The 26937-nt window shown below is 39.5% G+C and overlaps 1 protein-coding gene across 1 annotated transcript in view; it reads right to left on the bottom strand.

The window, feature by feature from the left end:
* Positions 1-2685: 2685 nt before the first annotated feature.
* The window catches only part of FHY1 (Haloacid dehalogenase-like hydrolase (HAD) superfamily protein), a 71176-nt gene continuing 46924 nt past the window's right edge, over positions 2686-26937 (bottom strand). Inside the window, exons 4-7 of the mRNA XM_077372016.1 lie at positions 17028-17142; positions 16590-16660; positions 4849-4936; positions 2686-3224 (exon numbers count right to left, since the gene is read on the bottom strand). Of these exons, the coding sequence (XP_077228131.1) occupies positions 3104-3224; positions 4849-4936; positions 16590-16660; positions 17028-17142 (395 nt within the window). The 3' untranslated portion in view covers positions 2686-3103. The remainder of the gene's footprint in view (positions 3225-4848; positions 4937-16589; positions 16661-17027; positions 17143-26937) is intronic.

Here is a 26937-nt window from a genome sequence, read left to right as displayed (position 1 = left end):
TTCGCTGAAAAAGCCTCCAGAAAAGATATTTCTGACTGTCGTAATCTACAACCCCTGTCAGTGGAAAAGGCGGTAAAGATTAAAAACCGTTTTTTTAAGAGCAAAAAGAATAAAGGAAGTTTAAAAGCCTTGAATGATACTAATAGTCACATCAAAAGGTTTCATGTCAATCCTTCCAAAAAGGGTTTCAGAAATATAAAATCGGCTAGAAGGGGCGGGGTGTGTGCCCCGAGAACTATCTTTTAGCTACAAAAGGAGGTCTTTCTCTATTTAAAAGAAACCTCTTGGGTTCTCGAAGAAAAGAAGAACCAAGAAAATCTAACCTGGCCTCTGATTTTAGCCGCCTCCTCAAAGATTTTGATAAACCCTTCAGAGCCTCTTCAGTTGCTATGTCGACCGAATCTGGTTCTTCATCTAGGAAGAGGAAGGCGATCACATTTGAGATAGATGATTTACAGTTTCTTAGGGCCCTGCAATATGATGAAGCGATGGCAGCAGAAGTATGTCCAACGCTTAAAGAAATTTCCATGGGAACTTGGAAGAGGCGGTTGGAAACAATTTAAGAATGATGCACTGGCCAACAAGGATAGCCTTCTAAAGGTCTCAGGGAAGTCCGGCCCAAAAGAGGCATTTGTCAGAATCTATAAACTTTCTTTCTTTAAGGAAGCCTTGGAAGAGGAGCGAAGAGCCTGTCGTCAGCGTTGGGAGGAGGTTAGAGCGTCAGAGATTGAGCGTTTGGAGAAACTAATGGGTTACTCAGTTGATGTACCTCAGGAGTCGAGGGATTCCATGGATCAGGAAGTCAGCATAGTGGTTCAGACTTAGATGGGAGAGGATCTGGAAAGACATGAGGCAGATTCAAGGTTGATAGATTTTCTAGAATCAGAAGAAAACAGAGTCATTACCTCCAAGGAAATGGACGAGCTGCTAGCTGTAGGGGATGTCTTCGGAATAGGTTTTGACGATGATTTGGAAGCCACAAAGAAATTGTTTCGGTCAATGGCTATTAGGGATTTGAAAGAACTAAGAAAGGTTGGTATTAAGAAGGAAGGTGAGGAAAAGGGGCTGAGGGTAGTAACCCTGAATGATAGGCCTTCCGGCCCCGGAAAAAAAAAAAAGCGAACGTGAAAGAGAAAATTAAAAAAAAAGGAGAAAGGAAAAAGAGGAAGAAGAGAACAATAATTGAATAGACAGAGAAGTGCTGAAGAAAAGGAAATAGAACCCAGTAAGATTTTCAATCTAGCGCATTTAGTGGTATTTAGGTTCGTTTCTCATCAGGGAGTTTCCAAATTGGGTTTATAGGTCTTCTTGGGTTAAATCCCTTTCATATTCTTCCAGGATTTCAACTGTTTAATAGCATCGTGATTTGTCTGGCACTATCCAGAAATTGTTATTTTTCCATAGCTATAGGTTGAGACATTCGTTCTTTCACTTAGACTTTCCTATCTTGGATATTTTAGCTTTGCTATATCTTCCTAGAAGTTTCTCTTTTCATTTGGACTCTTAGAGTTCCTAGAGGCAGGTTTTGGTAGTTTCTGATGATCCATTCAGCTTGAAGTTTCAAGAGGTTTTGTTTAGTAGTTCTTTAACTATTCGCAGTTTCGAAAATATATGGGTAATAGTTTTAAAATGTGGTTATAGAAGACGTAAAGATTGCATTCAACAGAATAGAGGAAAGGAGTGCTTGGTTTATACTGTAATCTTTGGTTATTTTGGTTACTTTTTTAATTGGTCTCGGGTATGCCCGTGCCAATTCACCTTAATATTTTGGATTGCAGGCTGGGACTTCTGGTCCCGAATGCTTTCTGAATATTAATGAAATATGTCACTTTTCAAACAAAAAAAAAAAGGTTTGTAAAATGTTAAAGCGAGTTGGAGAGATTTTAGGCATTTATTTCCTATAATATCTCTCTTTAGCGCAGAAAATGTCTTCTTCTTTCTCTCTCTCTTCCCCAAACAACCGGTTTTCATGGAAATAAATGTCATGTTTTATTCTTGGAGTTTTCATATTTTATTATTATTTTATGTTTTATCATATTTGAAATACGGCCGATTAAGGGTTCATAGGTCGATTCCCTGCAGGGAAGAAATCCGAAGGATTGTTGTATCTTGAGAGACAAATTCTGGGAAACTATAGACGAGGGCATATTAACTATAAGGAGAATGCGATTTTCTACATGCCCCAATCCATACAGGCTATTTCTAAACCTTTTGATTTATACTTCTTTGCATTTTGATTTACATTAATTTGAAGAGTAAAATGTTCCTGCGCTTAAGTTGTTTATGAAGCCTCCCATTCGTCACTTCTTGTGGACCCGCAAAGGGGGACCCGCTAAACTAACGAATGTGAGGCTTTATAAACAACTTAAGCACAGGGAAGCTACCTGCGCTACAACACAGGAACATTTATCTCTAATTTGAATTAGTAGTAGATAATATTTACAAAAAATTCCTACACATTTTTAGACAATCTCCAACACCCCTCACTTGCCTTTTCCAACATACGTATTAGTCTCATTCTGTTCTCTGCCAGCAAACATCCATTTATACAACGCCATTCTCTCCATGAAAGCTAGTCTCCTTCGCCTTGCCTTGATGGATCGAAGCTCCTCTCAGCCCTTTCGTTGTCTGATTTTCCACCCATTGGTACCTATTGATATTTCCATCAAGCCTTCAGCACTAGTGTAGGTTTAACTAAAAAACAGAAAGGGACATGATTTTACAGCCCACTGCATCTGTTCAACCACAATTCGATGATCCCAGAACCTCAATCAATACAGAGAATTTGCTGCCAAATTCCAATTTAAAAAAAGAAGAAAATAAATCATCATTAAAGATGATTGCTACATTGTGACCTGGTGGTCACGGCTTCGAGTCACGGAAACAGCCTCTCTGCAAAGCAGGGGTAAGGCTGCGTACATCTAGCCCTCCCCAGACCCTGCAATGGCGGGAGCCTTGTGCACTGGGCCGCCCTTTTATTAAAGATCAACAATAAAATTTGAAAAAATATGAGTTTTTTCAGTTAAAAAAATCATATATGAGGATTCCAGGAATTCAAGACATGATTTTCCACAGCAATGCAGAATTCCAATTTTTGGCATTGTCATGTCTTGATCTTAGTAATCTCAATTCCCAGCAAAGCTAGATCTTGCTGGAGAGAAGCTGCATTTTTGAAATGTAAACCAACCATGCCAGATTGTACTGCTGCCTCCACATTTATAATCCTGCAGCCAGTCACAAATGGATTATATATAAGCAGCAGATCAGATTCAAAAAATATTTATCTCAAGAATTTCTCAGAAAGGATGTATCTCAAGATATATTAATTATTTTTGTTAATTTCAGGTTTATATCAGAATAAAACTATAAAAATAAAATATATAAATGGAAGAAAAAATTGGACAACAAAATGAATTTGTGCGAAATTTTCATGATATTTAAACGGTAACAAAATAAAATATGAAGTATCTCAATGATTTTTCATAATATTGGAAAATTTTCAGATTTTTCATTTTATAAAAAAATTACAAAATATAGTGATATTTTCAAGATATTTGTGACTTTGCCGAAGATAAAGAGATTGCCAAAGAAAGAGATTTTGAATAATATTGTAGAACATGCAACAACTAAATTTCATCCTTATATGGACTAATGAAATGATATAAAAAAAAGACCAGTTGTCTACACGATACGAAATATTAACATTAAAAATCATCCTTAAAAATAAAATTAAGGACATGTAGACAAGGGTCGCCACAACTGCTCTCCATTGCCACAAAGCTATTGGACAATTTCAGTCATCAATTCTTATTTAGGTCCTCAGATAATAAGATAATCATTATCAAAAAGATCTAAAATAATTATGACAAATTCAACGAATAAACAGCCACTTAACATATACAGCTTTAGATATATGTTAAGTGGCTGGGATTGGGAGATTTGCTATAGTTCAGAGTTGCGTCCCAAAGTAGTAAAAAAGTGGGAACCTCCGGATTGGGGATATTTAAAGCTCAATTTCAGCGGTTCGAGTTTCGGCAATCCCGGGCCGGCCAGGATTGGGGGAGTTCTTAGAGATGACTCTGGCTAGGTTAGATGGGCGTTTGCGGGTCCTCTTGGACTAGCGGATTCTAGTGAGGCGGAGGTTCGAGCAGTTTATCAATGATTAAAGTTGTTGGTGGGAATTAATTTGGATATGGTGGTGGTAGAAGGAGATTCCCTGAATATCATTATGTGGGTCTAAAGTCTTTCCTTGGCGTTTTTGCTCTTTTTTTTATGAGATCCATGACTTAATTGGATCCTCGTCAATTTGCTTCCATCATGTTAGAAGATCGGCCAATGAGGTGGCAGATTTTCTTGCTAGGAGAGGATTTCAATTGAAGTCATTGGAGAATTATGACTTCTTTATTTTTGGTTCTTTAAGATCTTTTTTGTCATGTTTTTATTCTGCTATCTTTTCTTTTCTCTTATCTGTTTTATTTCTATTTGACCATCTCGGTCTCTTATTAATGCAATTCTTGACCATTCAAAAGAAGAAGAAAAACATATACAGCTTTATACATCACTCGCCACCTATGCAATGAAACTTCCGCAAAACCACAGTTCTTAACAAAACTCCCTTGGTTCAGAACCATGCCGTTTAACCAAAAGTATGTTTCAAAAAAATATATATTCCAAGCCCCTGTTTGTTTTGGATCTTGAGAACCGATTATGAGTCCAAAACTGATTACTGGACTCAAGTTTATGTTTAATTTTGAGTCCAATAATCAGTTTGGGGCTCACAATCGGTTCTCAAAATCCAAAAGAAACAGGGCCCAAGTCATCTGCTTTGATTGATGAGGAGAAAATAACCTGTCATCAATGAAGATACAGTTTGATGGCTCAACGCCAAGGCGTTGTAGAACTTCCATGTACGAATCAGCTGAAGGCTTCCGCTTTCCTGTGCAAGGAGTAGATGGGATGATCCTCAGCGACAAACCAAAATTCAATTCCATGTATCATAGTTTTTTTCTCAGCCCATCTAATTAAGACCAAATTCTCTTGATTAATTGAGGCCAAGTGTATGTCTATTGGTTGTTTCGGTTGACTAGCATGGAGCTTGCTCCGCCTGTAAAGTTTCAACAGTTTTCTTATGCAATTGGTTCAGGAATAAATAGAATAGAGCATATGAATAACCATTTCTATAATAAAAAACTAAAATAGAAAATTATTAATGCCACATTTGCAGAATGTTAAATGTTGTGTGTACATTGACTCCATACGACAGTAGAGTTTTTATATATTGAACTCGCAGATGAGTGTAACAAAAATAATATCAGTGGGGCCCACATATTTGGGTGATTTAAACCATCTACTTGTTGGGCTCCAACATAGAAAGGCAGTGTCCTGGAAAATCTTCTCCATAGGACAATCCTAAGGCCTAACCCTCCAATCCATGCCGTCCATTTTAAACCTCAAGAACTTGGAGGATGAGGATAATCCTACGGAGAAGATTTCATGGCACATCTATGTTGGGGCAGAACAAATGAAAGGTTCAGATTACTGAAATATGTGGGTCCCACTGTATTTTTTTTGTTACATGCACATGCCTGCAAGTTCACAATAAAAAAACTCACATCGGTAATAGTATACATGGTTTTTGAACCTTAAAGCGTCTAAGTCACCGGCAAATTAGTAAACTAGCCAATGGAAGAAAAACTTTATTTCATAGAGTTAGACACACCACTGTTAGACGCACCACAATGACACAGAAACATATATAAATATATTTTGTGTGGAGTGGGAGACATCTCTTCCACGCCTTATCTGTCATTCTCTCTCTCATTATCTCTCTTTCACTTCCACCATGTAGACTTGTACCATGGTATCAGAGCTTCAAGGTAAGACAAAAACTCCTCTCAACCACATCACTCGCACCCCTTGCTGTCTCAACCTTAACCCTAACCTATTCAAACCCCACTCGCATCCCCTCTTCTTAATCCTAACCCTAACTTGCTCGCAGCCCACTCCACAACCCTAAAACCCATTCCTAACCCACTTGTACCCCCTATTCACACCCTAAACCTAACCCTAATCCACTCGCACCCCCTATTCACACCCTAAACCTAACCCCACTCGCACCCCCTCCTCACACACTAAATCTAACTCTAACCCACTTGCACCCCTTCCCTCCAACCTAAACTCTAACTCTAACTCTACCTTGTTTCTTCCATTCACATCATTCAAACCTAACTCTTCTTTTCTTCTCAAATCAGTCCATAAATCCTACTCTCTTCATGGTTTGAACTTGTTTCTTCTTCATATTTTATTCCATTGTTGGTTCCAGGAAGTTTGTTGGTGATTCTACTCTCCTTCTTCTATGTTTATTTTTGTTCTCTTTATTTGTCCCAGAACCTTGTCTTTGTGCCTGCGATCATGATTTGTTAACAAATTTAGTTGTATGCTGGTGTTGGTAATTGTGGTCTTGGTTGTGGATGTTTACTATTGGTGGCTCTATTGGTGATTACCCGTGGTAGATTATTGGTGCTTGTTGGTTGCTGGTTAGTGGTGATTATTATTGTTGATTGCTCTTCGTGGTGGATTTATTGGATATAAGTGCATGTCAACTATTTGATAAAATGTCTGAGAGAATTTTTTGTTGGCTTTGGTAGTGATCGGTTGTGCCTCGTTACTTGGTTGTTAGTGGTGCATGGTGGTTGTTGTCGGTGGTGGATTGGTTGATGATTGTTGATAGTGGTGTTGGTTCTTTGTGATTGTTGGGTGGACATGATGATTGTTCGATTGCTGGTGATTGTGGATTGTTGTTGATTGTTGGTGGTGGAATTGGTTGTTGGTTGGTGGTGATTATTGTGCTAGTTCTTGGTGTTGGAGTTGTTACTATCTATAGACAACTTGTTGGTGGCCATTTGTTTGGTTCTTGATGACTCTTGGTTGTTTGGATATGTCCCTTGACATTTGGTTCTACGCTAAGTGTGCTTCTGCTGCTTTGTTGGTCGTGAGTTGGTGATTGGTCGTCGGTGATTGTTGGTTGTTCTCGCCTTTATCATTACGATTGTAGATTGTTGTAATTGGTTGTTATTATGGCTTGAGAAGACTCCTCATCACAGTCGACGGTTTTATGAACCCCCCCAACACCACTCCCCCCCCCCCCCAAATCTCATCCCATTCATCTAGTGTTCCTTAGACTCTTGTTGAGGCTCCTCTTTACATGACCTCCATAAAGGTTGATGGGCAAAATTATCCTCCTTGGCAGAGGGCAGGTCGTACATATCTCCTTTGTAGGTGATGCAGTACATGCCTAGGTGGTTTTGGTGGAGTTCTAAGGTGCATTCCCCCAATAATGTTGTTGCCCGTTTTTTTAAGTTGATTTTCGGACTTCTAAATGCTAGAATCATGGAAAGTGGTAAACTACAAAGTTGTAGGTCTTTTTGAGTTGTTCCAACAAGTATTTGTGCTCGAAAATTGGACAAGTGGTTAGAAAGTTATGGCAGTTTTAGTAAACTGTGTGGTTCCCAAACCAGTCAAAGTTAGTGAGTTCCTATGCAATTAATGTTATGCTAGTTCCTAAGTTAGCTAGTGGAGGAGCTTGAACAAATTTTCTCTTCTTTATCTTTCATTTAAATTAATAGAAATCAGTTGTAGAAGGGGATTCTAGATTTTGATAAACTTATATAATTGTCCCTCTTAAGCACCCGCATTATTTGGTGTCAAAGCGAACGTTAATCTCTTGGGCTAGCTTCGATTTGATTTTCATGGGGGCACAGAGAGGTAGAGGAAGGCGTGGTAACCAAATGATGGAAGATTTGAGAGATGAAAGAGATGAACTTCAAGCGCTTCGAAGACAAGTTGGGCAACTTACCATGCGACTTGAACGCCAAGAGGCTCGTAGTGAGCATGGTGGGTCAAGCCGTGGAGGATCTAGTGATGAGTCCGAAGTAAATCCCTTCGCCAATACTCGTGAGGAGGCTAGATTGGGAAGGTTCTATCATGATTTTAACACCGTCAAGATTGATTTGCCGGAGCTCCATGGTCGCCTACAACCCGAAGAGTTTCTCGAATGGCTTAGTGCCATTGAAAAGTTCTTTGATTACAAGGAGATACTCGAAAGCCAACATGTGAAGCTTGTGGCTACAACGCTTCGTGGGTACGCTTCAACATGGTGGGATAAAGTTCAGCAAATGAGAACCCGCAAAGAAAAGCGTAAGATTTCTTCTTGAGACAACATGAAGTCAAGGCTTAAGGAGAAATTTATTCTGTTGGATTTTTCTCAATTCAACAACCTACGCCAAGAATCCAAGAGTGTGTTGGACTACACCGAAGAGTTCTACAAACTCATGGCTCGTAATGATATTCAAGAGGGTGAGACTAACTTGAGGCGAGGTATGTTGATGGTTTGAAGTTTTCTATTCGTGATGAAGTGGAAATGCATGGATCATTGAGTGTCAATGATGCATATCAACTAGCCTTGAAGGTGGAGGCTAAGCTTGCTCGTCGTGGTGCTAAAAAGTATGTGGATGTTTGTAGTCCCTATCCTTCTTCTAAAGGTGAATCTTCACATGGTGGAGGTACAAAGTCAAGGTCTGAATATTTCAATAAAAATTATACAAAATCAGCCCCTATACATCAAGTTGGAAATCAGCCCAATCGTCCCAACCAGTGTTCAAAAACTCCTTGACTCGACAAGGAACTCCCCCGAGTCGACTCCTTTTTGCTTTGGCCGCGTTCCGCATTGCACCACATCCGCATTCCGCGTTTTGCCCTACATAGTCATTAAACTCCTTCGACTCTCCCAAGTTATGACCGCGTCAACCTCGTCAGCCGCATTCTTGGCCGCGTCCGCGTTGAGTCGACAAGGATTTTTCCTGGCCGCGTTCCGCGTCAAATCCGCGTTTTTAAACACTGTCCCAACAATCCAAATGCTTGTTTCAAGTGTGGTCAAGTTGGCCATCTTTTCAAATATTGTCCAAAGAGGCAAGTAGTGGCCTTTGGTGATGAAGAAAATGATGACGATCTTGTTGATGATTCAAATCAGCCCATATATGACGAGGAAGATGACGTACAATATGAAGCACTCGAACCTGAAGAAGGAGAAATTTTGGTGATCCAAAGAGCACTTGCTACACCAAAGGTTGAATCCGATGATGATTGGCTTCGTTCCAATATTTTGAAGACACGATGCAAATCTAATGACAAGATTTGCACCATTGTAATCGACGGTGGGAGTTGTCAGAACAAAGTATCTCATGAAATGGTGAACAAGCTCAAGCTCAAGCTCAAAACCGAACCACATCCAAAGCCCTATCAGATTGCATGGTTCAAGAAGGCGAGATAAAAGTTACTAAGCGATGTTTAGTTTCATTTTTGATGGGTAAGAATTACCATGATCAAGTTTGGTGTGATGTAGTTCCTATGGATGTGTGTCACATACTCTTAGGAAGGCAATCGTAATATGATAGACATGTCACCAATGATGGCTGTAAAAATACATACACCTTTCAGATGGGAAAAATAGAGATTGTTCTTTTGCCTAGTAAAGAGGAAAAGGCACCCAAATCTTTACAAGAGGAGGGTAGCAATTTTCTCACTTCATCAAAGTTTGCGAAAGAGAGTGAGAGTTTGCAAAAGAGAGTGAGAGTAGTGGTATTGTGTACATGCTAGTGGAGAAAGATTTGGAAAAGTCTTTCAATGTGACTAGTGAGTTAGACCTTCTTAGAGGAATTCAAGGATGTCACACCCGATGAGTTACCCATTGGTCTCCCACCTTTAAGAGACATTCAACATCAAATTGATTTGATTCCTGGTTCTAATCTTCCCAACAAGGCTCACTACTGTATGAGTTCTAAAGAGCTTGAAAAATTAAATAGGCAAATAATGGAGTTGTTGAATAAAGGCTACATCAAAGAAAACTTGAGCCCTTGTGCGGTGCCGGCCTTACTAACTCCAAAGAAAGATGGGACATGGCGTATGTGCGTGGCTAGTTGTGCCATAAACCGAATCAATATCAAATACAAGTTTCCCATGCCAAGAATTGATGATATGTTTGACATGCTTGCCGGTGCAAAGATATTTTCCAAGATTGATCTTAGAAGTGGCTACAATAAAATTCGAATCAAGCCGGGTGATGAATGGAAGAGCACTTTCAAGACATGTGAAGGCTTATACGAGTGGGCTTGTTATGCCATTTGGTCTCTCCAATGCTCCAAGTACCTTCATGCGGGTAATGCATCAAGTCCTTCGCCCTTTCATTGGAAAGTTTGTTGTTGATTATTTTGATGACATTCTTATTTATAGTCATGATAAAAGTGAGCATGTAGATCATTTGAGGGTTGTTCTAACCACATTTAGAGGTGAAAAACTCTATGTAAACCTCAAAAAGTATTCTTTCATGAAAACTACCCTAGCTTTTCTAGGCTTTCTTTTGACTTCAACAGGGATTAGAGTGGATGATGAGAAGATCAAAGTTTGTCCAAGAATGGTCTACTCCAAAGAGCTTGCAAGAAGTGAGGAGTTTCCATGGATTGGCCTCATTTTATCGCCGATTCATAAGAAATTTCAGCACTATATCAGCCCCCTTGACGGATTTCATGAAGAAAGATGGGTTCAAGTGGACAATGGAGGCAGCCCGAAAAGTGTTTTCAACTTATAAAGGACAAGTTGTCTACTGCTCCTGTGCTTGCTATGCCGGACTTTGAGAAGATGTTTGAGATTGATTGTGATGCCTCTCATGTGGGCATTGGCGGAGCACTTAGCCAAGAAGGTCATCTTATTGCCTTCTTTAGTGAAAAACTCAATGAAGCAAAGAAGTATTCTGCCTATGATGTGGAATTTTATGCCATTGTTCAAGCACTTCGGCATTGGCAATCGTATCTTGTTCAAAGGGAGTATGTTTTGAATTCCGATCATTAAGCTCTCAAGCACATCAACAATCAAGGAAGCCTAAATTGAAGACATGCAAAGTGGGTTTCTTTCTTACAAAAATATACTTTTGTGTTAAAGTACAAGAGTGGAAAGTGCAATCAAGTGACGGATGCTCTTAGTAGAGAGTAGCTCTTCTTAATTCTGTGAGTGTGCAACTTGAAGGGTTTGATGGCGTTAGAGACATGTATGCTAACGATGAAGACCTTGGTGAAATTTGGAAGCTTTGCAAAGAAGGGAAGCATGAAGATTATCTTCTTCAAGATGATTTTCTCTTTAAGGGGAGTCGCTTATGCATTTCAAAATACTCCCTTAGAGAGTACGTTATTAAAGAGATACATTCGGGAGGTTTGGGAGGATATTTTGGAAGAGACAAAACTGTTTTGCTAGTGAAAGAGAAGTATTTTTGGCCGACCATTTACCGAGATGTGACGTGTTATGTGAAGAGGAGCCAAATATGCCAAACATGCAAGGGACATACTCAAAACACTGGTACCTAAGTCCGCTTCCACTTCCTAATGCTCCATGAGAAGATGTTAGTATGGATTTTGTGGTTGGCTTGCCGAGAACTCAAAGAGGTAATGATTCCATCTTCGTAGTTGTTGATCGCTTCTCTAAAATGACCCATTTCATTCCTTGCAAGAAGACTATGGATGCTTCATATGTTGCTAATCTTTATTTCAATGATGTAGTTAAACATCATGGTGTTCCCAAGTCCATTGTTCTGGATAGGGATACTAAATTCCTTAATCATTTTTTGAGATGCTTATGGAAAAAGAATTGGTACTATCTTGCTCTATAGTAGTGCCTATCACCCTCAAACTGATGGAAAAACCAAGGTGGTGAATCAAACTTTGGAAAATTTGCTTAGGTGTTTGGCGGTAAAGAGGCCCAAGCAATGGGATATGGTGCTTCCTCAAGCGGAGTTTTCTTATAATTATGTTGTAAATCGTCCTACCGGTAAGAGCCCATTTTAAGTGATCTATGAAAAAACTCCAAAACACTATCTTGATCTTGCACCCATTCTTGATCCACCATTGTCCTAAAAGGAGGAAGATTTTGCTACTATTTTGACAAGGATTCATGAAGAAGTGAAGAAGAATCTTGAACAAAATACAGAGAAGTACAAGCAAGCGGCAAATACTCATCGCCGAATAAAAATCTTTAATGAAGGTGATCTTGTGTGGGTTTATTTGAAGAATGAACGATTTCCATCCGGTTCTTACAACAAGCTCAAGGAGATGAAGATTGGACCATATCGAATTCTCAAGAAAATCAACGACAATGCATACAAGATTGAGCTCTCTCCAAATATCAATACTCACCTAACTTTCAATGTTAAAGACTTGACAACTTATCATGGAGAGCTTGATGAGAACTCCTAGGTGAATTCTTTCTCACCCGGAGATGATGATGCAGTACCAACATAGCAACTATGTCATGGTGCATTCCTGTGATAATGTTGTTGCCCCTTTTTTTAAGCTAATTTTTGGACTACTAAATGGTAGAATCATGAAAAGTAGTAAACTACAAAGTTGTAGGTCGAGTTGTTTCCAACAAGTATTTGTGCTCGAAAATTAGACAAGTGGTTAGAAAGTTATGGCAGTTTTAGTGGACTGTGTCTGTGGGTTCCAAAACCAGTCAAAGTTAGTGAGTTCCTATGCAATTAATGTTATGTTAGTCCCTAAGTTAGCTAGTGGAGGAGCTTGAACGAATTTTCTCTCGTTGTCTTTCATTTAAATAGATAGAAATCAGTTGTAGAAGGGGATTTTGGATTTTGATAAACTTATGTAATTGATGGAATATCAATTGGGTTGAGCTTTGCTCCCATTTTCTTCTTCTCTTGGATGTGTTCTTATTTCCCTCTTAAGCACCCGCTGTAGTAGGGGTAAAGTTTGCTTTGTTGAGAGTGCCTCCCCATCTACCACTGCTACCTCCTATGCGAGATGGGAACAAGTGGATGTAGTGATTCGTTCCTTTCTATGGAGTCTTATGAAACCTCGGGTAGCTGCTAATATGATGTATCTTGATTGTTCTAAGGAGGTTGGGACCATACGGCAACTTTGTCTCTGGCGCTGATAACGTCACATGGATGTGTGATCTTTTCTCAGACCGGCTTGTTTTCAATCATGAGGATTGAGGAGAGGACCACTGCAGATCATTATAGTTCTTATGTGGCTCTTTGTCAACAGCTTGACCTGCTTATGTCGTTTACAGTAGATCATGTTATTCTTGCCAAGCGTTGGGAGGATTTACATGTTTTTCACTGTCTTGACTCTCTGGACCCCAACTATCTTCAGCTACGCCAGCAGATCTTCAGCTCTGGCTCTCTTTGGTCTCTTGCTGACATGTTCTCTCGTGTACAGCGCATGAGGGCTACTCCGATTAGCCCTCCACATATTGATGGGTCTGCACTTGCTGTTTATACTGGTTGTGGTTGTGAGGGTGGTGGTCGTGGCAGTGGCTATGATCGTGTTGGCCGTGGTCATGGTCGTGATTCAGGGGGAGGTCGTGCTCGTGGTCGTGGGTCAGGTTATTGTACCTATTATCGTATGGATGGCAACAGTATTGACTATTGTTATGATCTACATCCAGAGCACCGTCACCGCCGTAGTTCTACTGCTATGGTAGGTGCTTCTGATGATACCCACCCTCCTCACCCTGCTCGTTGTGCATCATCTTCTAGTGACTCCATGGTGGTTAGCCGTGCTGACTACGAGGAACTTCTGCGCTCCCTGATAAAGGCACATTCGCTCAACCAGGTAGCTCGTCTTGTTTTCTTTCTGATTCTACCTCTGGATCATGGCTCATTGATTCAAGAGTATCTCACCACATGACTGGTAATTCTCATGTTCTTTCGTCCTTCCAATCAGATATCTCTAGGCTCCCTCCTGTTAAATTAGCAAATGGAACCAAATCCTCTGTCTCTGGGGTTGGTATGGTGTCCATCTCTAATGATATTCATTTATCTTCTTTCCTGCATGTTCCTTCATTTCCTATCAATTTGTTCTGTGTACGTCATTCATCATGAAAATTTTCTAAAGGATTCATTAGCCGACCCCAATTGGTTTGGGACAAAGGCTTAGTTGAGTTGAGTTGAGTTATGTGTACGTCAATTAACCAAATCTCTAAATTGTTCAGTTTCATTCTTTCCACCTTATTGTATATTTTAGGATATGAAGACTGGGACAAGGATTGGATTGGGCAGTGAGATTGGTGGCTTTTATTACCTTGATTCAACCCACGTTAGTGTTGCTCTTCGAACATCTCCAGATGCCTATCAGTGGCACTGTCGATTGGGTAACCCTCCTGCAGAGAAGCTTCATAAATCTCCTTTTCTTAATAGTTATGTTGAGTCGGTGTCGTGTGAGTCTTGTGAGTTGGGAAAACACCGTTAGGTGTCCTTCCCTTCGTGTGGTAGTCATAGATCGTCACACCCATTTGAGCTTGTTCATTCAGATGTTTGGGGCCCTGCATGCACTATTTCTTTATATGGCTTTCATTACTTTGTTATCGTCGTTGATGATTATTCTCATGCCACATGGCTATTTTTGTTGAAAGATAGATCTAAAGTATTTAATGCATTCAAACTATTTTACTTGAAATTGTGAATCAATTTGAGTGTTCCATTTCTTGTTTGCGTACTGATAATGCGAATACTTTTCTAACTCTAATGGTTTTAATCAATTTCTTGCTTCACGGGGTATTATACATCAATCTTCATGTGCTTATACGTCGCAACAGAATGTTGTCGCAGAGAGAAAGTTAAGGCACTCATTAGATATGATTCGTACACTCATGTTCAAGATGCAAGTTCCTAAGATATATTGGGGAGATGCAGCTCTTACGGCTTGCTTTCTAGCGAATCGTCTTCCTTCTTCTGTTGTATCTGTCAGTACACCGTTTTCTGTCCTCTATCCTTCAAGTGATCCTTTCCCCTTGATCCCTCGTATCTTTGGGTGCACTTGTTTTGTCCACAACCTAGGTCCTGGTCGTTGCAAACTGGACCCTTGAACGGAAAATGTATCTTTTTGGGTTACTCTCGTTACTAAAAAATAATAAAGTGTTATAGTCCTCGGCTGCGGAAAACATTTGTTTCTGCAAATGTGACATTTTTTTAGGATACTTCTTATTTTCATGATCCGTCTCCGAGTCCTGTTGAAGTACCCACTCCACTTTTTCCGTTGTCGTCAAGTCCTATGGACCCAGCTATAGTGATGCCTTCCATGGCACCTAATATAGAGCCTACAAGAGACATTTGAAAACCTACACTGAAAGTGTACACTCGAAGACCACGACAAGTTGTTCTTACTACATGCCAGCCATCATCTCAACCCGCTGATCATCTTTCTCAGTCGGATTTGATTCACCTATTGCTTCTCGCACTCGATCTCACACACTACTGCACATCCGATATCACAGTTTGTTTCTTATGAGCATCTCTCGCCTTCATTTCGTTCACTTGTTTCGAGTGTTTCTTCTGTTTCTTTGCCTAAGATAGTTTCAGATGCTCTCGCTCGTCCTGTTTGCCGGGCTGCCATGGATACTGAGATGGCTGCACTTAGTTCTAATAAAACATGGGAACTTGTTCCTCGACCTTCTGGAGCACAGCATGTTGGGTGTTGATGGACCTTTGCTATTAAATACCTTCCAGATGGGACCATCGAGCTCCTCAAAGCCGTCTCGTGGCCAAAGGTTACACTCAAACATTTGGGGTTGATTATCAGGAGTCATTCTCCCCTGTGGCCAAGATACTTTCCATTCGTGTTCTCATCTCGATTGTTGTTAGTCGTGGTTGGCCATTATATCAGTTAGATGTGAAGAATGCATTCCTTCATGGCGATCTGATTGAGGAGGTATATATGGAGCAACCTACTGGGTATCTTGCTCAGGGGGAGATGGGTTCATCAGTTTGTCGCCTTTAGAAAACGATTTATGGACTGAAACAATCTTCGAGCGCATGGTTTGGGAGGTTCAGTGGAGAATTGATTTTGTTACGCTCATTTTTGTCCGACATTCGTCTTTCATCTTCAGGTCCAGCACGATTATATTGTGATAAAAAGTCTGCGATTTATATTGCCACTAACCCAGTCTTTTATGAGAGAACCAAACAGATTGAGGTAGACTGCCACTTCATTTATCAAAGAATTCAAAGAGGCAAGATACGCACTAAGTTCACCCGATCAGCTGATCAGCTCGTAGATGTGTTCACTAAACCGTTAGGGCCAGCTAGGTTAAAGGATTCTTGGAAGAAGCTTGGAATGTATGATATATACCTTCCAGCTTGAGGGGGAGTATTAGACACACGATTGTTTGACGCACCACTTTAAAGAGGACATTCTTGTCATTGTATACACAGACACATATAAATATATTTCGTGTGGAGTGGGAGACATCTCTTCCACACCTTCTCTGTCATTCTCTCTCTCATTCTCTCTCTCTCTCTTTCACTTCCACCATGTAGACTTGTAACACACAGAACAACATAGTGAGACTAACATCCTTACTGGATTTATAAAAACAGCTAGATGAAAACAAACATAAGAAATGGTCTATGCCATTCAAAAATAAAACATTAGAAATGGTCGGCAGAAAGACATCTATATCAACCTTTGGATGTCCAGCGTAAACGGTAAATCTAAAGCATTTATTAGAAAATTTTAAGGGAAAAGCCCAACCTGTTGTGCAGGAACAGAATGTCCAAGATAAGTACGTTGAGATTTTTAGCTTTTCTTCAATCATCGTATACCTATAGACCACAATTTCAGAAAGTGATAGTTATGATAACTGAATGAACTGATGGAAAACCAGATCTTTTCTTTTGCAATGTATTAAATTTTGGTTGATTTAAAATAAAGATGTATATGGAATTAATAGCCCAGGCATGGACAAATGAAAACTTTATTCGACATATATTGGCCCAACTGCCGTTTTTACTTTCTAAAAACCTTTCCGAGGTGGGTTTCATCCCAAATATTAGATGTAATTTATGCTAAGAAAGTTAAACTTAACTCAAAGAAGTAAAAGGCACATATACACCTACTTAAGGTGCATATTAGAGATATAGGATTTCATGTAACTGCTTTGCAAGAAAAGTCTGCAGGAGTCTGGCTTACCAGATGGGATAATTTGTGAAAGCATGCATTTCGTAGTTCTTTTGTTTCAAACTGTGGAGCAATGCCTCAACACCATCTATATAGGAATATCCTCTTCTCATGCATTCTTTAAGACCTGCGAGGACAATAGTTGAACTCTTTAAGTTCAAGCAGGTAACTAAGGAAGACAAAGTATTCAATAAACAAAGTAGCTTAAATGGGACGGATAAATTATTCAGATGTTATAGTAGTTCTAAAGCATACCAACTAAAATCGGATCACAATTGCAATTTAAAGCACATATAACAAGTACATGTGTACATAGTTCCCGAAAACCCTTGTATGATGCCAGTTATCCTTTTTTTTTTCTTTTGAGAACAAACAGAGTTTTATTCAAAAGCCAATGTCTAGAATACATCTATAGGGGACAAGGTGTCCCACTACATGTAAACAGAAACCACACCAAACTGCTAAAATAACAGCTACAAACAACCTCAAAACAGAAGCTCACCTACTCTTTACACCTCTCAGTCTCCCTACTCCGACATTAGGGACTGAAACTAACAACCGCCTCCTTCTCCACACCTTCCTTTGCTAGCCTATCTGCTTTCTCATTAGCTGACCACTTCATATGGCTAAAAATCTGGGTGAACAACTGGCAAATATTTCGTATTTCCGAAATAATATCCCCAATTTCCACAGACAAAGGGCCTAGGTCCTTGCCTACACATCTCAATCCGCAAAGGAGAGCTTTCACTTCTGCCTCGTTAGAATAACATATCTCAGCTGGTCCTGAAAAGGATAAAAGCGTACACCCATAATTATCTCTGAAGAAACCTTCGATACCCGCTCGGCACAGATTTCCTTTAGAAGTTTTGTCGAAGTTAAACTTCACCCACCCAGGAAGGGGTAAACACTACTTAGGCAACTTAATAGTCTTCGACCCTTTTTCAAGGATGATCGATCTCCAATTCCTTGGGACTTCCACCATGGTGTAGGAAGATAGGATTCTTTCGTGTCTTGCTCTATGAAACAAGACCGATTTTGATTTCAATGACTATTCTTCCCACATCCCTCCTTTTCTCTTTGAACCTTTGTTTGTTCCTCTCTTTCCATAAATTCCATATGATCATGAAAGGAGCTATAATCCAAAGTACCCGTTCCGCTTTCCCAAAAGAACACTATTCCAATGCAATAAAGTCTTCTTGATAGATCTAAGGTGGACCCAACTCAAACCAAAGATTTTTATAATAGATCACCATATTCGATAGGCAAAAGAGCAATGATCCAGTGACTCCTCTTCCATCTTGCAAAAGATGCACCAACTAGAAATATGAAAACTCATTTTGAGACGGTCATAGGTATTAATTCTCTTTTTCACCATCGTCCAAGCGAATGTAGCTACTTGTGGGGGTGTCGCCATTTTTCAAATTCTAGAAAAATTGGCCTTATCCTCCCATGTCAACCAGTAGGAGAAAGAGTGGACAGGAATAGAGCCAATGGTGTTAGGGGTACACACTCTATGGTCAGGACAAGAAGGTGAACAGTATTGAGACACAAGGAGACCAAGGAGAGAAGAGACTATCTATCATCCCACCCTTAAGGCTTCTCCTAAGCCTAATGCTCCATACCCTCACCCACCCACCACCACCCCCCCCCCCCCCCCCCCCCCCCGCGAAAAAAAACCTACTTTCCATATAGTCACACACTCTATTCCCTATATCGGTTGCTAAAAAGTATATGAGACTGAAGGAGACCAAGGAAAGAAGAGAGACTGTCTATCTTCCCACCCATAAGGCTTCTCCTAAGCCTACTGCTCCATACCACTCCCCAATCCCCCTCTTTCCATATAGTCACACACTCTAGTCCCTCTATCGGTTGCTAAACGATATAGGTTTGGGAATGCATGGCACAATCCTTAGCCAAAGGTCTACCCAAAATCAAGTTCCCTCCCCCTCCCCACTCTAAATCTAACAAATGGTTCATAAACGGGTCTAGCCCATCGGTAGCCCAAGGTAATAGGAAATTCCTCTTTTCTACAACTAAGAGCCACAGCATGCCCACAGCATGCTCATCCACGTCCTCTACCTGCAAATTCATCCATGCTATCAAGCTCTTTGAGAGGTTAATCTTCGGCCCTTAGACCATTTTAAACCATCTACAAATCCACTTGATAAAAAATGAGGGTGTCATCCATAAATTGTATATGCGAAAGCGGCTGAACATTTCTACTAGGCTCCAATCTTCTCTAATATAACCCCTATCGTCTGCCTTTGAGAGGAGAACACTTAAGGCTTCCGCCATAATGATGAACAAGGTGATATGGGATTACCTTACTAAAAAATCCCGTTGGGGAGCCATTGACCAAGATGGAGAATGTCAAAGTAGATATGCAAGCCTTTATCCAAGTCCTCCATTTGTCTCCAAACCAAATCTTTTCCTGAATGAGATCCACAGTTCCAATCCAAGTGATCATACTGCTTCTCCATATATATTTTCCATTTGATTTCTATTCATCCCCTCTTCTTTTGAAGTTAATAATTTCATTCGTAATAAGAATGACATCCAGGATCTGTCCACATTTCACGAACGCCCCCTGGAACTAGGATATAACACTCACCATAACTTTTTTATTCTCCTTGCTAGAACCTTAGCTAAGATCTTATACACACTATGGACAAGATATTTGGTCTGAAGTCTTTAAGCTTAGTTGCTTCCTATTTCTTTGGAACGAGAGTGATAAACGTTGTGTTCATTTCTTTGCCTGGCTTACTTTCGTTGTGAAATTTAGACAAGAAGGCTAAGATCTCTTCTTTTATCACCCCTCAATACCTCTGATAAAATGCGATTTAGAAATCGTCTATCCAAGCACCTTGTCTTACTTCATGGAGAATATGGTAGCTCCAACTTCCACTTCCTAAAACTCCCTTTCCAGCCAATTGCTTCGATCATGTCTGAGTTGTTTGAGCGACAACCCGCCTAATTTGGGATACCATTCATGATCCTTGAATAAAGCTTTGAGAAGTATTGCACAATTAGGCTCTTTATATGGCCCTTCTCCTCCACTTGTTCCTCACCTTCCACGAGGCAATTAATAATTAATATTATTTATCCTTCTTGCACTCGCCATTTTGTGGAAAATTTTCGAATATCTTATTATCAAAGTAGTGCATCTCAAATAGAGTGACATCAAGTTTGAAGGGCCTAGGATCGCCCTCAAGCTCCTTCGTCTCCAAAAATATCGGGCCATGGTCATAAATTGGACGGGCAAGAATTCCTTTTCCTCAATCCCCTATATTGAAAATTTATCCTTCTTCCAGATAATGATGATATTGTTAGAAGCGTTGTAACCCCCAAGAAAAATCGCAACTCGTAGGGGAACTAGAAATCGCGTAGAATAAAAAAATTTCTTCAGTTTGGCCCTTTAGCCAATGAATCCTAGGGTCTAGATGATATGATGGTGATCAAAACAAAACATAAAAGATATAATTTACCTTAGAAGAACCTCTGCGCGTGATTACTCCTCGAAAGGCCACGAACGATCTAATCGCCACGACACCCCAAGTCAAACCGATGGATTCCTTTGTTTTGCACAAAAAGGTTGAGAACAACTTTGTTCTCAGTTTTAATCTGATCTAAATCAGATCCTTAGATATGAAAAGCAATTTTCTTTAATGGAGCTTTGGTAGTTTTCACAAAAACTAGAAGTAGAACTAGTGGAACTAGAAGAGAGAAAAAGAAAATTGTTGGATGTTTTTGGAAAGCACTCTTGGGAGTGTTTTTTAGCATGGGCAAGCATCCAAAAACGTGCTATGTTGATTATATAGAGTTGGTTTCCAACTTTGAAAAATTCCTAAAGTTTCTCTCACAATTTTACTCAAATTGGGAAAACTAGTTAACAAAACTTTGAAAATTGGAAACCAACACAAAGTGGGAACCTATGAAGGTTGCCAACTAACATTGGGAGTGTTCCCAACCTCAAAAAAACGTGGCCTGTTGTTGGAGAACAATGGTATAAGTGGAAAAAATTAATTCCTATTTTTTCTCCTACAATCTCTCTCCTTAATTAATTATTCTTTCCCTATTTTTTCTCAAAAGAGATTTAAACAATAGATATTATTTAATTTAAAAACAACCAAATCATATTTGGAATCCACAATGGGCGTTTTTGCATTGGGCCCACCCAATTTCATCATATGTGGATTTCCACATCGATTTTCCAATTGAATATTTCGTATTTAATTATCCAATTAAATAAATAAAATGTCCTCCCATCCAATGAGATTAAAGCTCCATCCAATATTTGTGGTATTCCCAAAATACCCTTAGTTAACATTTAACTAAATTTGATATTCCAATTGTGTCTTACGGCCTATATAAACCAATAGAACTTTCCATTTGCATCAAATGCGACGGAACTAGTTCGTCCATGCAATCCAATAAATTCGGGACCCCTATCCAAAGGATTTGTGAGTGGGATCGTTGCAGGGATTTAACGGTTGATCCTGCAGAACCCAAAGTTGGGCCCCACTGCGATTTTGCTCCGTATTCAAAACTACAATCGCATCGGATCAGTGGCTTCCATCGAGACGTAATCCTAAAGATAACTTCCAAATCATCATACCCCTAATCACATCAAAATATGTGCAAGTCCCTTCTCCATCCACATCTACTGAGTTGGGTTCTACGAAGGGTGGACATACACTACCTCCTGGCCCCACTCATAGTATACCTTTCAGTCAAGCAGTTTGGGCCTGCAAATGCATTTGTTAAAATCATTTCAAAATATATTTTGGAAAACATATGATAAACCTCTTATCAAATCCACCTGGCCAGGTAATTTTATAGGCCTACTGCTCTGAGCAAAACTATAGATGTTGTCCCAACAAATGGGCAGAGAATTCCATCTCGGGTATCCCTATCACCCTCGTCGATTTGTCCAACACTCCAGTACTACCCTCAAGTGATCCTAACAAGAACCACTGTTAGATTGACCAAGAGTGAAAAATGGGCACGGACCAATATGATCCCTCATGTCGAAGGACATGTAAAGGGTCATGTTTGGTAGAATAGCCTATCTACTATCCAGAGGCTATTCTAATGTGATCTTGTTCAGTGCGCAATCTCATTGTCGAACCCACTCTTCTTGGTTAGGGTCCACTACCCAAGTGACTGAGATAAGCCACTCCACGACACATGCATGTAGGCAAGACTGGTGCTAGTTGTGAACAAGAGGAGATGTCGAAACTCAACCCCATCTAGGAACCTTTAAGGTCTACAAAGAACCGAAATTCCATATCTCCTTGCTCCCTAGAATCTGTGAATCCTTGAGCATGGTATTTCTACTTTGCTCCCTAAGGACAAACATGTGTAAAACAAACAAGCACATCTCACATATTTAATTAAACAACACACATAAATGTCATGAAATAAACTTTTATTGATTAATAAGCAAATTACACTGGTTTTTAGGGCACTAACTCTAACAGATGCCACATGCACCACCACCCCTTCACATTCAGTGATGTCCACCCTCGATTGTTCTACGCCAAACGATATTGATAAGGCTCTCCTCTACCCTTGATGCCCTCAATTCCAATAACACCATAATATCGATTCCACAGTTATGAATGATCACTTTAACTTCCATCCATTTGTCTGTTGACCCCAGCCCCCTGATATTCCAAAAGACAACTCGTATCTTGCAACTATCTTGAGATTAGACCTTTTATCTAGCCTCATGCTAGTTTCCTTAACTCCCCCCTTGCCTTTGACTTTTCTAATAATATTATAGCCTTACCACAAGCCTCAATCTCTCCGAACATGCTCCAACCACGGTTTTAAATTTCCACCAAAACTGACAAGCAATAACTGAAATGTTTCCATTTCCGTACTCGCGGAAACGAAACCAAAATTGAAACACATACCAAAACCAAAATTGAGTGAATTAGTTTTATACAATATCAGTACGTGTAACATAAATATATTTATATGAATTGCATGTGAAATGTGGTGTATGTATTACGCATACATATTTATATGAATGACATGCGAAATGTGGAATGTACTAAATAGATTTCCACCAAAATTTCCAACCGAAACCAAAATGTTTCCTTTTCTATGATGACCGAAAACGAAATTTAAAACTTTTGCTCCAATTATCCTTTTCGCTCTCCTAAAATAAGATACGCAGCTCCCTTTCCATATCAAATATAGCTTCGTGCTCCGAACCTAGGTTGCTACCACCATTAGAAGATTCTTGATTCCCTAGTCGAGTGCAAAGATGATAGTCTCCCTCAACTCTGTTTCCAATGAATCTTCCTCAAGACAGTTCTTGACGGTGTTAAAATTCACTTTGAAGCCTTGAGGGGAGGCAACGATGACTTCGCTGAAAGCATTAATGTCGTCAATATCTTTTACTGCTTTGTCTCCCACCCTATCATCTTTGCATGTGCTTTGTTCTTTCTGCCCCTCCCAAAATCCATCCCCTAGATGCGCCTCAAAAATCCTAGGTGTTTGCCCCTCATTTTCCATCATTACCAGAATTGACTTAGCTTTTACAGTTTGATCCTCCCTATCGCCGTTTTCAGGAGCACCTGATGAAATCTCTGCATCCTTTACTGAGGCAACCTTGCGCATCCCTCTGTTCCAAAGATGCTGGATTGCAACTTCCCTTCATCCTTGTAGAAGACGATCCTCATGCTCATACCTCCGTCAATCCTTCCTGAGTACTTATCGACATATTTTCCTTTTGAAACTTCCATAATATGAAACTACCAGTTACTCCAAAAGCTTAAAATAACGAAATCTCCATCAGCTTAAGCTTTTGAAGTAACTTGCAGTTTGACACATAACATCTTACCTTTACTCACTCCCATGCTACACTTACCACTAACTCCATGTTTTAGTTTGTAACCCTTCTTGCTTCTCTAATTGTTGAATCCCATTGATAACCAAGAATTGAATCATAGTGCATGTTAAGATCGGGATTGATTTTATCCCTTAATCTCTCTCAGCTAATTTATTAGGGTTGCTGTTAGCCAAAGGGTTCAACAAGTACTCCTAGTTCCTTATTTTGATACATAAAAAACTCAATTTGTTAAGAAAAGCTTATGTGTACTAATGCTCTTTGATGTTTACGTGAATATGTCTCAAGTACTCTCAAGGCTGCACATCAAAGGTTAAACCATTCATTCAAGTACAAGACAATTGAAAGGCATGAAGAAGGCAAAGCAAGATCAAGACAAGAACCCTCAAAGGCAAGATCAAATGGAAGCTCAAATGGATGGTAATCACTCCAAAGACCGAAGCCATGCACAAGCGAATCAAGGGAGTTTATTGAAGCCAAGACAAAGGCATCATCAAAGTGCCATCAAGTTGAAGAACAAACTCCATTTAGAATGTATTTGGTCTATCATGTATAACTAACTTTAAAGGCACAAAAGAGAGCTAAAATCAACATAAAATGAACCTAATTGGACAAGTGAATGACCATGGTGGTGTCCTTATATACTTGGACCCATATGGCATTCCAATTATCAAGCAAGAAGTGAATTCTGAAGGCCCAACCAAGACAGCAAATAAAACTGGAAGATATGTTGTCCTATAACGTCCATATTTCACTTTAAACTATAAATATGGGTCTCTAGGCTTTCAAATCTCTTCTTCAAGGACTCATACATCATACCTTACGTATATACAAAGCCTTGAATCACTCTAAGACTCATAATTAAACTCTCATACTCTCTCTCGTGCCTTTACTCTTAGATTACTTTGAGAGACCTTTAGGATCTTCTTGTTCTTATCCTTCTAAAGTGAGAGTGAGTGCTTTATACATTGTGATCAGCCTTCTAAGAGGCAAGTGAGCTACATCCTTCTTTCCTTCTTTGTACTTGGCGAAAGGGGCGCCGTATTTAAGCCCTTTGGAGCGTTCGTGCTCGGATTGTACTTGGCGAAAAGAACGTCGTACTTAAGTTCATTGGAAGAAGATTATTTGTGGAATCCTCAAGAGATCAACATGGGAAGAGTGGAGTAGGTCTTGGGTTTAAGACCGAACCACTATAAACATCTTGTGTCAAGCTTCATTATCTCTTCTCTTCTTCTCTTGTCGTAAGTGCTTCAACTCTTGACTCTAAAACTCATTCCTATTCTTAATCAACTTAAAAGTAGTGCAAGGATGCTTTTCAAAGTTCTTAAAATTTTAAAAGACACCCAATTCACCCCCCTCTTGGGTTGCTACGTGGAATTTCACTTGATATCAAAGCTAAGGCTTTTATAGAGGATTTCTCTTGAAAACCTACAAGGGAAAGATCCAAATGGCAATCTTTTCTCAAAGTAGTGAGGGGCAATCCACTAATAGACCTCCCTTCTTTAATGGATCAAACTATCCCTATTGGAAAGCTAGGATGAAAGTCTTTTTAAAGTCTTTGGATTTAGATGTATGGAGAAGCATTCAAAATGGATATAATGAACCTAACAAAGACATGAACCTATGGGATGAGAATTAAAAGAAAGAATTTACCATTAATGCTAAAGCTATGAATGCTTTGATTTGTGCCCTATCACCCGAAGATTTTAACCGAGTTTCAACTCTTGAAACCGCTAAGGAAATTTGGGATGTGTTAGAAGCATGGTTTACCCGAGTTTCGACTCTTGAAACCGCTAACGAAATTTCGGATTTCGGTGCAAACCGACACCGAAATCACTTAAAACCGAAACGGTTTATTATTTCGCCGAAATTTTGGAAATTTCGGTAATTTCGGAATTTGTACCGAAATTTCGGTTTCCTATGTGGTGAACCCAAAAACCTGTTTTTTTAATAGACTATTGGTTGAACCCCACGGCATATTATCCTCGCTGGTTGCTTCCTCCATTTTTTCCGGCGAATCCAATCTTGAGGATGACTGAGAGTAGCAGACTTTGCATTCCGTTGTTTTCTATGCTTATCCAGTGCCGTTACCCACAAAGCTTGAGAAAGAGGAGTTTTCTACCCGTAAGTCTTTACTCTTGAGGTGTCACAATTAATTATTAATTAAAATATAAAAGAGAGAGTTGGTTGAGTGTTGTACACATAAGTCTTGACTCTTGAGTCTTGATGTGTCACAATCAAATTATAATTTAAAAAAGAGAGAGTTGGTTGAGTGTTGTACACGGAAGTCTTGAGGTGTCACAATCAATCAAATTATAAAAGAGAAAGTGGGTTGTAAACTTGTAATATTTCACCGAAATTTCGCCAATATTGAATAAAATAATCATTCCGTTTGAGTACCAGATTTCGACCGAAATTTCGAAATTTCAGGGGTCCGAAACCGGTACCGAAACCGAAATTTTAAACCATGGATAGAAGTAGCTCATGAAGGGACTAACCAAGTCAAGGAGTCTAAAATGAATCTTCTTTTAAGAGATTATGAACTCTTCATGATGGATCCTAATAAAACTATTGCCGAAATGCACACTAGATTCACCAACTAACCAATGGTCAAAAATCCTTAGGTAAGCAAATGTCTAAAAATGAATTGGTAACTAAAATACTTAGATCACTACCTAAAGAATGGGATCCTAAAGTCACCACCATTGAAGAAGCTAAAGATGTATAAAAAATGGGACTAGAAGACTTAGGAGGATCCTTGGTAACATATGAAATGATTCTAAAATGTAGGGAAACACTAAACAAACATAAAGAAGATACTAAGAAAAAGGGAATTGCTTTTAAGGCAAGAGTTGAAAGTGAAGAAGAGAGTGAGGAAGAGATTCAAGATGATGATCTAGCTCTTTTCACTAAGAGATTCAAGAAATTCCTCAAGTATAAAAAAGGAGGAAACACAAGTCGAGGAAGAGAAAGACCTGCAAGTAAAGAAGAAATGAGATCTTACAATTGTAAGAAGGTTGGGCACATAAGGCCAAATTGCCCTCTTAACAAGAATGATGAGAA

This window comes from Tasmannia lanceolata, unplaced genomic scaffold (genome assembly GCF_043159265.1).
Source record: "Tasmannia lanceolata isolate RefF3 unplaced genomic scaffold, GAP_Taslan_0.1 ptg000037l, whole genome shotgun sequence".
NCBI lineage: Eukaryota > Viridiplantae > Streptophyta > Magnoliopsida > Canellales > Winteraceae > Tasmannia > Tasmannia lanceolata.
This window is presented reverse-complemented; position numbering and strand designations above follow the sequence as displayed.